The following is a 17,470-nucleotide window of genomic DNA, read 5'->3' as shown; positions in this document are numbered from 1 at the left end:
TCCCCATGGCTCTGAGGTCAGAGCCATGCTTTGGGGACAGATTTTTGGAACTTTGAGTTTTACTTTTGAGTTGTCGTCTGAATAACCCCAGGCCCCACTCAAGGTGGTGTCTGGATGAGCAAGTGTGTGGAATCTCTGTAAAAGGGACTGGAAGAGAGAGAACAAAAGGCAGGGCAACGCAGAAGCACCCCAGGCACATGGCAGGTGGCCATTTTATTTACAATATGTAATAAAATATTCAGGCTTGCCTGATGTCCAGTAGTTATTACCAGAGACTGAATCAGGAGATCTGGGTTATATTCCTGTCACTGCTACCAACTCCCTGTGCATAACTGTGAGCAAATAATCTACAAGCTTCCCTGGCTAAAAGGAGGTATGTGAGGTCATTTCTACTTTGGGCTCAACAAAACAAATGAGATATTGTCTATTGAACATCCAATGTACAGCAGATGGTTCTGCTTTTCCAGAGTCTTCAGTAGTCTAAGAAAGAATAATCATACTCATGCCTTTTCTGGAAGAGATCAGTACTCCCTCCCCTCCCCAGTCTGATGCCAGAAATTTAAGAAACTTAACTCTAGACAAAGCTGTCAAATTTAGTAAGAAGCGATGAAAGCACAGTAGCAGCTTTGCCTGTTTGGGTGTGGTGCACAAATAACCTATATGTTTTATAAACAAAATTTTGGTCACAGAAAAGTAAAATTACTTTTCAAGGATGATAATGGAAACAGAATATAATAAATTGGTAACTGCTGGTGCTGGAGATGTGCATATAAAAGAATGGGTTGGTGGTACTTGTCTCTAAAGATCAGTTCAATGTTATTTGTATTTCGATAGTAACTAGAGGCCCCGACTAAGATCAGGAACTCATCATGCTAGGAACTGGGCAAAGACATAGTAAAAGACAGCACCTACCCCAAAGAGTTTATAATCTAGGTGGATGCAGCAAACAAGGGGAAGGTGAGGAGGCAGAGAATGAGGTGACAGGGAAAGGAGCATGTCTTAGCAAAATGAACATTAGTTATGGCTCACTTTCTGCGTAGCTGTTCTCAGCAGATAGCATCTTGTAGGCGTCTTGGCAGAGCTGAGTTTTAAGGAGGGATTAAAGTGATCTTGAATCCACCCCACAAAAACTAAGTCTGCAGCACGGGCCAAATCCTTGCAATCCTATCACATGCAGAACTCCCATTCTCTTTCACTGAGAATTACCCATTTTGAAGGGATGCAGGACCAGTTCCTACAGCTGGACGGATTATTGTTATGTTGGGGCATGGATTACTACATCTGGAGGGGGAAGAGGGGAAGGGACCTTCAAATTAAAGCATAAATGAAAATGTTGATATTATCTGATCATTTAAATCTCAAGATCTGAACTCTGATCTCCTCTGCCTAAGACTGCTCTGCTGCCAGACCACTGAGTCAGCCCCGCATGTCTTATATTTAATATTTAATCTGCAGGGTTGATAATTATTGAAAAAAAACACTGGGTACAGTATTTATCAATTGAAAATTCTGCTCCCTATTTTTAAGGATTCTTTTTTCTTTTTATACATTTGTAGCTATACTACTATTACTAAAAAAAACCTGCTGGAGGACTATATGCCAAACAGCTAATAAACTGCTTAAGGCAGCTAGCAGGGGTTGTCTGAGCCCTATAGAATAATTTTCATTACAGTCCAGCGAGAATAATTGACAAAACCTTATTTTTTTAATTATCTCATTTAACTTTTATCAGAAAGCGAACTGGATTTTGCAAATTGACTTTCCTCATCCGCATGCTTATATTTATCTTGACTGGCCCTTTCAGCTACTCTTCTTAATCCAGTAACAAGAATGTTAAATTACCTCCTAAGAAGCAGCATCCCGAATTCCTCAACATTTTGAACACATCTTATTTCATTAAGAATATTGTATAATTCTGATTTCAGAACACTGGAAAATCCTGATTGGTTGGCACAGAGACTTTCTTACAAGCAAGGACATGCTCACATTTTCTATATGTTAAGAAGAAAAGTGTGCGTGTGTGCAGACTCAAACAAACTGAGGTTATCTATGTAATAAATTGTGGAGTGGTACGATAACTTGTGCTCATCAAGCACTCTTGACTATTTCACCTACATTCTACTCAGTAGCCCATCTTCTACCTTGAACTTTTCAGCAGATTCAAACACCTGCCCTTTTAGAAACAAACAAAACTTAGTCCCCTTCTGTGTATTCCGTATGGTACAGTCTAATTACATGATCACATATTATTTCTCCAATATTATAGAATATATACTGCATTATTTTCTACAATCATATTTATAATCTTTTATACTTAAATTAATTACCAGAGTGGCCTAGTCTATACTTTTATGGACAAGTTTTCTCTCTGATAAGTTCTAAGTCTAAGATAAGTTCTTTTTTTAACTCATTCTGTTAGCACCCAAATACTATATATTTTTCCACCAACTCAGCAGCACTGTCTTTCTTGGTCCAATTCAGATGATGAGACAGTTAACTACAATGTAATTCAGCTACAAAATTTACCACAGGCCAGCCAATTTTAACTGTTAGCCTTATTATTGCAGACTTAGCTGTGTAATGATGGTTATCTGTAGTTTTCATAGCTGGTTTGTAAAGGTCTTCCATTCAGTTCATCCTACATACACATTATTACAAGATAGTGCATTTGTGCCTAAGGTTGTCTATATTCTGTTATTTGGGAAACAGTCTTTTTACATACTGTGAAAATGTGTACAAAGGACAGAGTTAAAGTTGCAAATGTGACTGTAACTGTGTAATTTCCTGACTGAAGTGTGCTTAATCATGCAGTCTTAAAATTTCCAAAACAGTTTGGAAATTGAGAGACACAGTGAAAGTCCAGATGAAGCAGGAAACTCTGATGACAAGTTGGCAGACGGCATCTGTTCCTTTCAGTTATAGTAGTATTGAATCTATGCCTTAAGTTGGAGTTGTGGGAGATGTGCTACTGCCAGTGCCATCATTTGGATGAGAGGCAAAATAAAGGTTTCATGACCATAAACAATCCATGAATATTCAGACAACTTTTTCCACTTCCACTTCCAAGAGTGAATTGTTAACTCTAATGTCTTGGACAAATTCCAAACTCAGGTAATTAGAATCCGTCTGTCTAAATCCCTCCTGTAATTTTACTTATTCAAGTTTTTCTTGATATCTTCCTGATGCACAATAGCAGCTGAATTTTCATCCCAGAAATGGCTGCACGTCAACGGTGGGAGAAGTGATCCTTACATCTAAGGCCAAAAAAGCATTTTGAGACCCTTCTTGATGAAACAGCTTTATAAATGAAAGGTACTCTGAGAGAACACTCACCCCCATAAAAGTGAATTCACGGTTATAGGCATTCATTTATGAAATACTTTCATGAAGCAAACAGAAGGCTACAAAGTGTAGCGTAACAGAAGCTGTTCCTATAACACCCTAAATAGAAAAAGTTCTTTATCTCCATTTTAAACTAATCTTCACCATACCAAGCAGGCCTTAGTTTGATTTTACTCTCATCAGTGTTGACAGCTCCTTGCCATTTGTCCATAAAGGGAATTTTATTAATTTATATCCTGAGGTTTAGTCCCCCCTTCTTTTTTCTCATTTATTCCAGCTTTCAGCTTTAGTACCCAAAGGATTCCTCTATACTGGAGACCTGTGGAAATGATTAAACTGGTCGAAGTCTGGTTTTATTTATACCCACCAAGTTAGCACATGAAAACCCTTATATTTTCTTTTCAAGAGGCAATTACAATGAAAAGTGTCCCACTGGTCTCTTTCCTGACCCAGAAACCAGACATTATCAGAAATTTGAGCTCTGATACAACAGTTGCAAGCAGGTGAGAAATATTATACAACCCTTAAACACATTGTCTTCCTATGCTATTGAACCAGCATTTCAATCTCAGTGACTCGTGTGCAACGTGTTTTGAAACAACAATTCCACTGCGTTTATCGAAAATGGAAGTTTATCACATTTAGTCTAGATTGATACAGACAACAAGCTGACTCCCATTTTGCTAGCCCAGAATACTGACCACTGAAAAACAGCACCAACAAAAACCCAACTAAAGCAATTTTGTGTATTTGAAAAACAGCTTCTAGGGAAACTTCCATGCAAAACTCTGAGCAGCCTCACCATTTTGATCAAAAACTTTTCTCACACTTAAAAACCAAGAGGCATGCCCAACAATTACTTCTTTTTATTAGCCTATAAGGATGATTAACTTGCTGGATTTTATCAGGTGACTATAAAGTTAATGGGACTGGTCTGGTGCAGAAAAAGCAGATTATCATGGGAGCGTTCAAGAAAGACTCTACTGAAGGGTGAGCTACAAATATTTAAAGAGACTTTCATACTGAAATAACATTTCAAACATAAGTAAACCTGGATACAGTTTCCTTTCACATGGTTTTAATGAGGTCTCCATCTGCAACTTTTGTTTACAAAAAAAAAAATTGTTATTTAAGCTACACATGGGCAAAATGCCACAATTTATATCCAATCTTCTCAGCTTTACACCTCCCTTGACTTTCGGAGAGAAGGATAAAATGGGACCAAGATTTGGACCAACTGTGGTTTTGCTTTTCGGAATCTTAACTCACTATGTTTTACAAAATTAAAAACACCTGCAAATTTTGCTCTTACTTGAAATTGAGATGGAGCAAAGCCAGAAACATTTATTAGAAAAAACTTTCCCTCTGAAATCTGGGTTTTAGATAAAATGGGACCTGGCAAAGTTATTTAAAACCTACCACATGGCTCCATTTTGTTTCATCAGTAGTTTGCTCCTAGAAAACCCATCTTCTCCTGCTGGCAAACCGAGGATTATGACTACACTATGTGACCAAGCAAACCATCTAGGAAGCAAGGGAGTCTGTTTTTATTCACACAAAAGCATTTTCAAAGTTTGACCCAGTTTAAAAGAAAAGCTGAAACCTACTCCTCCTGGCACAAATCCCATAATGGAGCTTTGTGCAAAAAACTCCACATCTGTGGGGTTAGGTGGGTGGGTCTATGGGCTGGAACAGTGGCTGCTGCCCCTCTTTCCTGACTCCAGGCATTTTGATCACTGGATCAGTGCAACTGCAGATATAAAAGACTCTCCCCCTTTGGTCTACTCCCACAGCAGTCTAATTGGGTTCAGCAAAGACCTGCAGTGCTCAGGGAGAAGCCTCTTCACATGCCCTTCTCTCCCACTGAGATGGCCAAAACTCTATCCCATCGTGCAGAGAGCACTACCACCTTCTTCAAGTGAGCTGTGTTGCCCTAAAAGCACAAACTATAGTCTTCTTAAAGCAACTGAACAAAAACAACATGGCAGCTGAAACTCAGATAGACATTCAGGGCCTTATCCCATGGACCGTGATTTACACTTGTGCCAAGCGTTTCCAAATCAGAACGGTAGCATTTTAAACCCTCTGCGCAAAGTGTACAAGCCAGTGGGAAAATGAGCCTCAGAACTTTTTCCTTAAATTTTCTCTTTTACCCTGTGAACTTGAGGGGAAAAACAAGTTTTTACATAGGAAGCCAAAGGTAACCATTAAGATCAAATGGAAAAGTGAGGGGGGGGGGGGAAAGGAGGGGAAGCCTATTAAACTCGATGTATGTGTGAAAAATAAAACGAACAAATATTTGAGCTAACCTACTCAGAGAGAATTATGACTATGTATTCCCCTGTTTTTTTTTATTTGCAAAATGAAGAACAAAATGACTGATTATCTAAGTTGTAGTTACATATTAACACCACCTGACATCAATCCTCCTTTCTGTAGTAATACCACTGAGCAGTGCAAACCAGTGCAACATTTTGAGGTTGGAGACTGAACAGCTGCATTCCATTTCCAAAGGCAACAAAGTACAGAACAGCTCGGCTGCACAAAGAATCTGAGACAAGGATCAGCTCTGAGGTTTTGGACAGCTTGCATGATGTTGCTTTCAATTGCACTATCTTGCTCAATTTTCTGCTTAGTTTTGTTCTTAAATAAGCCTTGAGCTATGTGACTCCATTTTGTACTTTCTCTGTTTTCCTGAATGCTGGGTCACCATGCAGAACATCTATGTAGCTGGGATTGTACTGTGGTATACAATTACTTCAAAAATATTGCAGTTATACCAATATACCAATCTGTCCTGCACAAAATAAAACCATTACTGAATTCCAGTTCCTCAGCACTGATGTGCAAGATGCCAAAACCAGCTAGGGTGCCCTTCGCCAAGGAAGACGATAGCATGGAACGTGTGTGTCTGGATGTATACACATGTGCACATAAAACTGTACTGTGCTTGTCTGACAGCATCCAAACTGTTCTCTCCTGTTTTATAATCTCTTTACTTCCTTCTTCCCATTTTTTGTTTTAATTTTAACCTTCTCCCCCCACACCGCGGTCCGGATGTTGTCACTCTTTTCCCTATTCAGCCTTGTGCTGGGAATGTCTAATGCATGGGTGGGCAAATTTTTTGGCTTGAGGGCCACATCGACGTTGAGAAACGGTATGGAGGGCCAGGTAGGGAAGGCTGTGCCTCCCCAAATAGCCTGGCTCCTGCCCCCTCCCACTTCCTGCCCCCCTCAGAACCTGCGACTCATCCAACCTCCCCCGCTCCTTGTCCCCTGACCGCCCCCTTCCGGGATCCCCACCTCCTCTCCAACGCCCCCTGTCTCCTGACTGCCCCGCCCTCCGACAGGCCCCCCGGGATTCCCACGCCTATCCAACCCCCCCGTTCCCGTCCCCTGACCCAACCCCAGAACCTCTGCCCCATCCAACCACCCTCTGCTCCCTGTCCCCTCACTCCCCCGACCACTATCCACACCCCCGCAGAGGGGGGACAGCAGAGGAGGGGCTGAGGGCTCAGGGGCCGGGCAGGAGGGCCTCGCGGGCGACATCTGTAGTTTGCCCACCTCCGGTCTAATGCCTTGCTAGGTGTTTATCTGTAGTATCACAGCACCCCACCATTTATTAATGGCATTGCTGTGAGGTATGAGAGTAGCATTATCCTAATTTTTCATAAGGGGGACTGAGACACAGCAAGATTGACTTTCCCAGGTTCACTAAGAAGGCTGGGGAGAACCAGGAGCTGAACCCAGATCTGCTGAGTCCCAGTTCACTGCCCCTCCTCACTACATTATCTTCTCTTTGAAAGTCTTTTTGCAGCAGCAAATGTATTTATGATATTATATAAAAGCAATATCGACAACGTGTATTGCTTGTGACCCTCTCATCCACCTGAGAAAGACGTTGCACAGGCCTAAAGAAAATTACCCTGCAAAGAAAAAGCTCAAAACAGCTTTATCACAAACCCAGACTTGCCTCTCTCTCTCTCTGCTGCCAGTATCTTAACAGTAAGCATTCACAAAAAGTTCACACCTTAGCCAGTGCACCAGGGATTCACATTCTTCTGTGGAGGAACTGCAATGAAACACAGCCATTTGTTTTCCAATTTAAACACAAATGCTCTCTCATACCTTCTCTCAGAGAATCTGGCTACCTCACTTGGCAAACTAAGTTATTAAGCTGCTGGAAATGTTTACTCTTTATTTCTGTAGTGAGTATATTAACAAAATAGCACAGTGCTTGACTTATCATTGGAAAGCGTTATTGGAGGGGAATTCCCTCTCGGCAAAGATTGTTTAGCAGTAAACAAAGAAGGTTTGATTTCCTCAGGCCCAAACTCCTTTCAGTTTGCTAGTGACAAAGGCCTCAGGGAGTGCAAGAGGACTGATATTTGGATTCTGATGGTATTGCTGTTCATGAATCAGAAGATCATCCGAACACTCACATGGCCAAATTCATCTGACAGATTGTTCACACATAACTAACTATCCTTCAGCTCTCAGCCACTGTCCAACAAAACAAAACAGACCCTGCTACTGCAGTCATCATTTGTTTGCTGCACTTTGTGAACCACACATCTCAGCTGATATTGGCAACAGACTGTAACGAAAATGAGGGGGAAAAAATGGTGGAGGCAAGTATAGCACCATTAACAAAACTGGCAGGTGAACTATTAAAAACCTCAGAGCTGCTGTTCATCCCTCACAGCCTCCATTTGATCACGGTGAGGCTCTGTATGGTAACATCTCCAGGAGGGAACAGCTTTGTGTTGCAGGGCTGACTCTCTTTAAACACATCCATTTTTTTACTGTGGGATTTTTGCTGTAACTAGTTCAGGGACAACTTTAAGATACCATTAAATCCCCATTTCCGTGATGTGTAAATCCACATTACTCAGCACATCAGTCCAAAGGATGACACAGGTTGTCAGTCCCAATAGTTGTTTGTTTTTTTTTAAGTAGGAAAAGATTTAGCTCTTTTTGACATGGAGCTGACCCCATATCTGCACATTAGTTACTTTGCTCCAAAAACCTAGACTAAAATATTTACTCCTTTGTACTCCTTTCACTGGAGGCTCTCCAATACTTTAGAAGTTTATTTATTCCTCACAATCCTCTTGTAAGGCAGATATGCTATCCACGTTTTACTGAGAAGAAAACTTAAACTCAGTGATGTTAAGTGATCTGCCCAAGGCCATGCAGTAAATCAATAGAAAAGCTATGATTAGATTTATCTCAAGCACTACCCCCACGTAACTTTTAGCTGTGAGCTACTGACCACACTGTCCCAAAGGAAACTGTGTGTTGATCTATAAATTGCTAACCTACCCACTAATTAAGGGCTGGAGACCAGGCTTTTCACTATCCTTATGATACGAGTCAGAGGCCACAACATGTCGCATCTTACTCTTAATATATGGTTGCACAACACCCTGCACCATCCACTACCACACCACAGACTGCATGTCTTTTTATCCTGTCAAAATTAATCAGAGATCCCATGCTCCAAAACATATACCAGGAATCACACTTTTCCACATTCACCCCAAATATAAAGGATATACATTACAAGCCTTTATAAGAAAGGCCTGAGATTCCCCTTTTAATTGATACAGGGTAAAAAGGTGTGCTCAAGTTGTAGGAGCCTACAAAAGACTTCACCATCATCATTTATATATGTAACTGGGAAGATTTCAGTTCCCTTTAAGTGCCAGGTAACAGGGTTCTACAACTGTATCTGTGGGATAAACAAGCGTACCAGGATTTTGGAATAGAGGGGCTGAGTTAAAGCTGATGATGAAATATTAACTGGTTAATTAAAAACAAAACCAACCAACCAAAAAAACCCAAACCCTAGCATCTTCAAATTCTCTGATTTTGAGATTTGTGTTTTCACCTGTAACCCAGTATTCCTCATTTTAAAAATATTTATTGTTATAACTACAATGCTGTTGCACATTAATCATCTATCTGAAAGACTTGTTTGCAGCAATTTTTGTTTTCTGCCTTGTGTTGTACAACGCACAATCTTGGAACGTGGAAGCCCAACTTTTAAGTCTTTCCTACCACTGTGGTTAAGTAGTGACAGTCTCTCACACAATCCAGCTGACAAGCAGTTTTCCTTCCAAAGGGGAATTTTCCCCCGCAAAGTGGATTTTTTTCCATAAAGGAAACCATCCTACTCAAGTGACATCAGGGAGAGGTTCTCTGACAGTCTATTCTGACAAATAAGAGAGGTTAAACCTCTTACATAAGCCCAACTCCTGGTCATCATCACCAACATTCTAGCACATCAGAGAATTGTTTAGACGACTTTTAACCACAAGAATGTGTGGTGGCGGAGGAATGTTTGTTTCAAAATCTCAGTAGCCATATATTTCCGACTGTCTTTTTTTCCTGCTCTGGCAGATTAATGAATGCTTTGGATGCATTTCCAAATTTATCACTTGCATCACTTTCCAAAAAGTGGAAAGTTGCTGAATCTGTCTCTTCTAACTCTACATAACTTGTACAATTGACTTAAAATCTTGTCAGTGCCCTAAGGGTTTTTCCATCTAGTGTCAGTAAAATATAAAATGACTGACTGTTTTCCACAAACTCTGAGTGGGCTCATTTTTCTCTGGGAAATACAGACCGTGACAAAGTTCCTCCTCTACCTTGGTGGGTCCTGCGCTTATTGGCGGATTTTGCTCGCCTCAGAGATTCACAGTAGCCCTCAGTTTGGCCACTTTCGTGGCTCAAATCTGCTGTTCCCTCAGATAACCTTATCCCTGGCCAGCATGGGGAAAAGGAAGAAGAACAATCCCCACAGTCTCTACTGGTCCACCTAGTGGTTCGGAGGGGACAGGCCAGGGACCTTCCCCTCTGGTGGGACAGTCCAAGTCAACTCCTTCTGTATCTAACAGGGAGTTGGGGGGATGGGGGGAACCCGGGCCCGCCCTCTACTCCGGGTTCCAGCCCAGGGCCCTGTGGATCACAGCTGTCTATAGTGTTTTGTGTAACACCTGTGTGACAGCTACAACTCCCTGCGCTACTTCCCCATGGCCTCCTCCCAACACCTTCTGTATCCTCACCACAGGACCTTCCTCCTGATGCCAGATAGCATTTGTACTCCTCAGTCCTCCAGCAGCATGCCCTCTCACTCTCAGCTCCTTGCACACACCTCACTAACTGGAGTGAGAGCCTTTTTAAACTAGGTGTCCTGATTAGCCTTAATTAATTCTAGCAGCTTCCCAATTGGCTACAGGTGTCCTAATTAGCCTGCCTGCCTTAATTAGTTCTAGAAAGTTCTTGAGTGTTCTGGAATAATCCCTCTTATTTTACCCAGGGAAAAGGGACCTGCTTAACCTGGAACGAATGTATCTACCTTCGAGCACTCTTTTGTACCCATCTGGCCTGACCCTGTAACAAGACCTACAATTTTTGGACTACATTTAGTCATTACAAATATGGATTAATTAAAAATTCCATCCAATCCACATCTTGAAACTGGTGTTTATATCACAATTAACAACAACAATATTTAGCACATCTACTATATTTAAGATTCTGTTCTGGAGCTGAAGTCAATGCCCAACAATCCTCTCACAAACTAGCTCTGTCCCCTAGCATCCCAATATTTAAGCACACAAAAATCACAAAACTTTGAGATGGGAAAGACATCTTACGTCTTACTGTTTGCACACCACACTGTAGCACTTAACTATTACTTTGTTGGGATTTGTGGGTGCTTTCAACTTCTGAAGCTCAGGTCACTTTTAGTATCAGGTGCCTAAATGCAGATTAAGGAGCATAACTTTAGGGATCCAGGTTTGAAAATTTTGGGCAACATCCTTAGTGAATCTCTCATGAAGGAAAAGAAAATGTTATTCTGTGCCTTTATAGAGGGGAATTGTACTTTGGTGCGTTCCTCTCTCTAGGATATCTAATGTGATTTCTACATAGCAGGTGAAGTCTGTGGCATACTGCTTACTCTGGGAGGGATGGCTTGCAGAGCTGTGATATAGTTCTCCAGAGCAATGCGGCGACGGTCATTCAGCATGGCTTCCACTCTGGCCATGTGAGTCTCCACTAGCTGCTGTCTCTCATTCGCTGCTTCTTGTTCCAGTGATTCCACTTTCTCCTGGAAATGCTGCATGTTTAAAGAACAATAGTAGAATAATGGTTAAAGAGCTCGGCAGAGCAAGGATAAGTACCTTTTGCACAGAGCATTAAAATCCTTCTCTACAAATGATGGAAGTGACCTGCCTTTTACTACAGCCAAGTGTGTTGATCTGTACAATTTCTGAACCCTCCCCACACTGGCTTAAAACGGGAGCTTAGGTGCTCACCATGTCTGATCATCTGGCCATATTAACCAATCAAATATTTTTGCCTATTTCAGCATGACAACACATGAATCCTTCATGTGAGTCTTAGGATCCTGTTCAAGGTGATAAGATTCAGTGCAGGAAGCATTTGATTTTAGTAGGCACCTTGCCCTCAGAGATTCTCAGGCTCTTCTGACTATCCTGAACATATATATGGGGGAAAAATAATTCCCCCTTCAACAGAATGAGACATCAGAAATTTACTTAACATTGGTCACTTAGAAAACAAAAAATGACCATGAGCTGGAAAAAGTCTGAATGGACAAAAGACACTGAGCAAGACTGCAGGATTTAATAAGTAATACTCTGGTTCTTGATTTGTATCTGTCTTGTGATGCTGCACTGAAACCAACCTGGAAGTATATGAATGCCTACCACATTAATTCAAATGGCCCCAGTGGACCCAAAGGAGTCTCTGGCTCTTTGGATTATAGGAAGCTCTACTTGGGCTAGGTTTTTGTGTGTGGTTGGTGTGCTATCTGGAGAGGTGTGGAGGGGGAATGCTTTCCTTTCATTCTATTAGCATATTCAGATAAATTTGGTGAACCCTCTGCCCTGATGCAGGCCCTCCAAACATTTCCAATATTTCAGAAAGAAAAATAGATAATTTCCAGTTTGGTTGAAGGTTTGTTTTGAGTGAGGTTGGTTCCTATTCCAACCTCCCAAAACCTATTTGCCCATTTCTACATGGAACCAAGATACACAGTATCAAAAGTTTATACTGTTACAATTCTGGTGTAACTACTCACTACATCTGGGATGGTCAAAGTGGCCTAAGGGAATGGGGTTCCTAACTCCTTTTGAAGATCTATCCTACTCTCATTGAAAACCTTCCCCTACACTGGTAACACTGTACATTGTGAGTCTCTCCACTGCAATTCAACTGCTAACTATAAAAGTACAGGCTGATATCTGACAGCTAAAAGAGCAACAGTAAAAGCAGAAAATAATAATTCCCCAACACAAATATGCTTCCAAATTATACCACAATTAGTGTGGTTCATATTTTATTTGCAACCCCAATTGGTCTGCTTGTAATTGTGTTTTTCTTTACCTGGATAACAGCCTTCTTATCAGCCTTTGGCAAGTTCTTTGCTTGGCGTTCCGCTTCTTCCCATTCCCTCATGACCTACACAACAACAAAACATGGAGCATAACTTTTGAGTTTTCCTCTCATGGTTTGGGATTTAGCAACAGTCAAATAACATAGTGCAGATAATCATCTCTTCTGCTCCCCTTATAAAGAACAGTTGCAACATTTAACAGAGTCTTGTTGCCAATTTAAAAACAAGACATGGATCACCCTGTCTGAACATCATCCAAGTTCTCTTAACTTGAGGTTGCTAGAAGTGAAGCAGTGCATTAACTGTAGATGTTTAACAGACCCTCCAGCATCAGCAGAGGAAGTAGAGTTACTAGATGGGTTAACATACTGACCTTCTCATCTCAGAGAAAAATAAGAGGTTTAAATCGATTTTATGTCCTCAGTTAAAATGAACCAATTTCAACTGATTCTAAAAGGCATTCATTCACATCACAAACTTTTCTAGTTTTTGATGGAGTACATCAGCTGGCTTTTGATCAGAACAGGTCAAGATTATGTGCAATTTCTGCTAGTCTGTTCTGTATGCATGCTGAACACAAAGAACTGAGCTTACTTATGTCCCAAGTACAATACTGGCAGAAGAACGATATAGGAAAACTTGCAGTAGGCCTATTTTGAACAATCTGAAAGGTCACCTGCCACGGGGAATTAAAAGTAATACTCTCTTGCAAAGGGGGGTAACTGCTGTTTCCTTCTCTGTGTGTTCTATACGTGCCATTTGAAATCACTGTAAATTGTTATCAAAAACTTGATCTTGCTCATGAATGTCCCCATTTTCATTCCTAGGCAGCAATCTTGGAAGACAGCACTTTCTGTGCATTAGTAGAACTTCTTCCACTGAACACTGCATGTGCAAACAACAGTGACCTCTGTCTGCACTACTGTAATTAAATAAATAAATACATACATAAATAACCTCCCAAACAAACCAATCTCCTGGATCCAGAGAGAGAATTACTGTTGTTAGAGTCACCATTCTGAACCATTGGGAGTGGACAAAGGTATTTAAAGTCCTGAGGTCCAGGATGGATCTCCATCCCCCGCTTTTCTTCAGGACGAGGAAGTACCAAGAATAGAACCCCTTCCGTTATGAAGTCCGGTGGGACAAGTTTGATTGCCCCCAGAGCAATTGGGAGAGGGAGGGACTGTATTTCCTGCCTTAAGAAGTCTTTGTGAGAGGTGTCCCTGAAGAGGAACAGGGCAGGAGGGTGGTAAGGAGCTGAACTGGAGAAATCACATCCAGGATCCATCCACCCGAGCTGACAGGATCCCAGGAAGGTAGGAAATGGGACAGATAATCGCCCTAATGGTGGGAGGGAATAGGTGCTATGTAGGATCAGGAATGGCAAATAGTTCGTGACCCTCAACCACTGGGTCAAAACAGGCATTTTGAAGATGACGCTGGCTGGGAGGTTGCTGAGGAGGACGACCATTTCTTAGGGTATCTGGGCTTCTTCCTGGACAGTTCAGCTAGTGTTGTGGGTGAGATTGTTGAGCCATCTGTGACCTGCTGTATTTTCTTTTTGTTGCAAGAGCATTGATATTCAAGTGTAAAAGTTAAAGTTCTAGAACTGTTAAAATACAAACGGTTACCATTGCATGTCAAAATATACAAAGTAAATATGCTCATAACAAACTCTAATAAGTTCTCAGGCAGCATTTTTCTTACTTTGTCTATCTGTAAATTTAGATTATTATCAATAAAAATATTTTTTCGTGGGTTTGTATTGTGGTGAAATTGACGTTAACTGAGATTTACTGTTAAAAAGCTAATCCTTCCAAACCTAACCATAATGGTGGAACAAGGAGAGGCATAGAGACCATCAAACCATTGGTCTGTGAATCGAACAGCGTGGTGTATTTAGAAATGCACCTATTAGTGTACAGGGTGGTACAATGCATTAAGTGCACATTAAGCACTCGTCTCTTTAGGTCATGATTTTGGTGGCCTTAAAAACTTGCCCAGACCATACAGGCAGTTTCTGTTTAGAAGACTGAATTATCATGAATGCTGCAACTTATGAGAGAACATGGAAACTACAGCATTAATTCAAGTCACTGTGCCTTTCTAAAACACCATGGTACATGTTAAGTCTTGAGCATCAGCCTAGATTAGCAACTCTGTATGATCTTTTTTTCCCCTTTTGTGGCTTTAAATCAGACCTTTAACCTCTCTTTAATACTCCTTTTCACTCTGAATTTGCAGTTAGAAGTTTTTGAAAACATTTCTTTGCCAAACAATTGATCTTTGTCCTCAAAACTAACGTTGAAATTTAATGTCAAAGCCATTTTGCTAATCCATATGATGAAAACAAGCATTGTAGGCAATGTGATAAGGACATATTTGGCTAGACCAGGTTTCACAGCCTGTTATCATTTCCCTAAACCCTTCAGGGTACAGGAAGTGGGATTATAAAGTGACAGCTCACACAGCCGGGTTGAGGAGATGATAATTCTGGGATTCGGAGTTCAACTCTGGTGCAGTGAGAATGAATGGCTTGTGAAAAAGTAGAATAGCATGATTATCTTTAGAAACAACATTCACTGTAGTATTTGCACAAGCAGTATTTTAAGGGTTGGATTTTTGCAATCAGTCAAATTTAAAGTGCTCAAAGCCTCTATTTATACTAGTTAATCAGAAAAACTCATCTTTTTTTTGCCAGCAGCCATCCATATGCATCAACTCCACAACCCAAAGAAAACTTCTATTTTTTTTAGGTCATAGGTTTAGAGAAATTATGAGACTCCAACAAAAAATTGTTATCATCTGTGTGAGAACAAACAACTGCAACAAGAAAAATCATTCTGAAGACATACATTTGCAGAAGAAGGCTGCCTCAGGACCATGAAGTTGTCTTGTATGTGCTTATAAAGATATTCTCCTTCATGGTAAGAACAAAGCTAACAAGGCCATACAGATTTATGGCACTTCAAAGACTTGGCTGTTTCATGCCGGGAAAATGACATCATCTAGGTTGAGATTTAAGACGCAAGGCATTTCAAAGTCAAAGTCAGTTCAGGACACACTACATGCTATACTTTTTGGGGGGATAGGAGGGCAAGAGCGATACAAGGGGAAAAGGGAAGAGGGAGTAACAAAAATGTTATTTATTATTAAGACAAATGCTAATCACCCAAATCCCATTATACTTTGACCAGAGGAATTTATTCTGGCTATATTTTCTAGTGCATGGTAGGTCTACCTATACAGAGAGTATATATATGCTAATTTGTGTAAAATCAATCATGCTAGTACAGGTACCTATCTCGGGAAAAGGTTTTATTCAGAATGCCAAAATCATGACACCAAGGTAAGTATCTGTCGAGGGCTTTCTTCCTAAACTCTGAGGTTCTGGCTTTCCCTGGTACAACTACGGGGGTAACCTCAACAATCCCCAAATAACTGTGGCTCAGTAGGTAAGGAAGCACTGCTACTACTGAAAAAGCATTAACCAGGCTTGGAGTTGAAAATGATTCCTCACATGGAGCAGGATCACACAGACTCTTGGTGAGAGGAGACAGTGCGTCCTATGGGCTATGGTGGGGAGAATCATAGAATCTTAGGACTGGAAAGGACCTCGAGAGGTCATTAGTCCAGTCCCCTGCACTCATGGCAGGACTAAATATTATCTAGACCAGTGGGTCTCAAAGCCGGTCCGCTGCTTGTTCAGGGAAAGCCCCTGGCAGGCCAGACCAGTTTGTTTACCTGCCGCGCCTGCAGGTTCGGCCGATCGTGGCTCCCGCCGGCCACGGTTCGCAGCTCCAGGCCAATGGGGGCTGCGGGAAGGGCAGCCAGCACGTCCCTTGGCCCGCGCCACTTCCCGCAGCCCCCATTCGTCTGGAGCAGCGAACCGCAGACAGTGGGAGCCGCAATCGGCCGAACCTGCGGACGCGGCAGGTAAACACACCGGTCCGGCCCGCCAGGGGCTTTCCCTGAACAAGCAGCGGACCGGCTTTGAGAACTACTGATCTAGACCATCCTTACAGGTATTCATCTAATCTGTTCATCTAATGATGGAGATTCCACAACCTCCCTAGGGAATTTATTTGAGAGCTTAGCCACCCTGACAGTTAGGAAATTTTTTCCTAATGACCAACCTAAACCTCCCTTGCTACAATTTAAGCCCATTGCTTCTTGTCCTATCCTCACAGGTTAATGAGAAATTTTTTTCTCCCTCTTCCTTGTAACAACCTTTTATGTACTTGAAAACTGATACGTCCCCTCTCAGTCTCCTCTTCTCCATATTAAAACCCAATTTTTTCAATCTTTCCCCAGAGGTCATGTTTTCTAGACCCTTTACTTGTTATTGTTGCTCTTCTCTGGACTTTCTCCAATTTGTCCACATCTTTCCTGAAATGTGGTGCCCAGAACTGGCCACAATACTCAAGCTGAGGCCTAATCAGCGTGGAGTAGAGTGGAAGAATTACTTCTCGAGTGTTGCTTACAGCAATCCTGCTAATACATCCCAGAATGATGTTTGCTTTTTTTGCAACAGTGTTACATTGTTGATTCATATTTAGCTTGTGGTCCACTATGACCCCCAGATCCCTTTCCGCAGTACTCCTTCCTAGGCAGTCACTTCCTATTTTGTATGTGTGCAACTGTTTGTTCCTTCCTACATGGAATACGTTGCATTTGTCCTTATGGAATTTCATCC

The 17,470-nt window shown here is 41.5% G+C and overlaps 1 protein-coding gene across 4 annotated transcripts in view; it reads right to left on the bottom strand.

Annotated features, from left to right (window-relative positions):
- The window catches only part of APP (amyloid beta precursor protein), a 298,757-nt gene that overhangs the window by 61,398 nt on the left and 219,889 nt on the right, over nt 1-17,470 (bottom strand). For all 4 annotated transcript variants that reach the window (XM_077819733.1, XM_077819738.1, XM_077819747.1 and 1 more), the window contains 2 exons: nt 12,762-12,836; nt 11,311-11,469 (listed from right to left, as the gene is read on the bottom strand). In XM_077819733.1, coding sequence (XP_077675859.1) covers nt 11,311-11,469; nt 12,762-12,836 — 234 coding nt within the window. The remainder of the gene's footprint in view (nt 1-11,310; nt 11,470-12,761; nt 12,837-17,470) is intronic.

The sequence above is a fragment of the Eretmochelys imbricata genome, chromosome 1 (genome assembly GCF_965152235.1).
Source record: "Eretmochelys imbricata isolate rEreImb1 chromosome 1, rEreImb1.hap1, whole genome shotgun sequence".
Classification (NCBI taxonomy): domain Eukaryota; kingdom Metazoa; phylum Chordata; order Testudines; family Cheloniidae; genus Eretmochelys; species Eretmochelys imbricata.
This window is presented reverse-complemented; position numbering and strand designations above follow the sequence as displayed.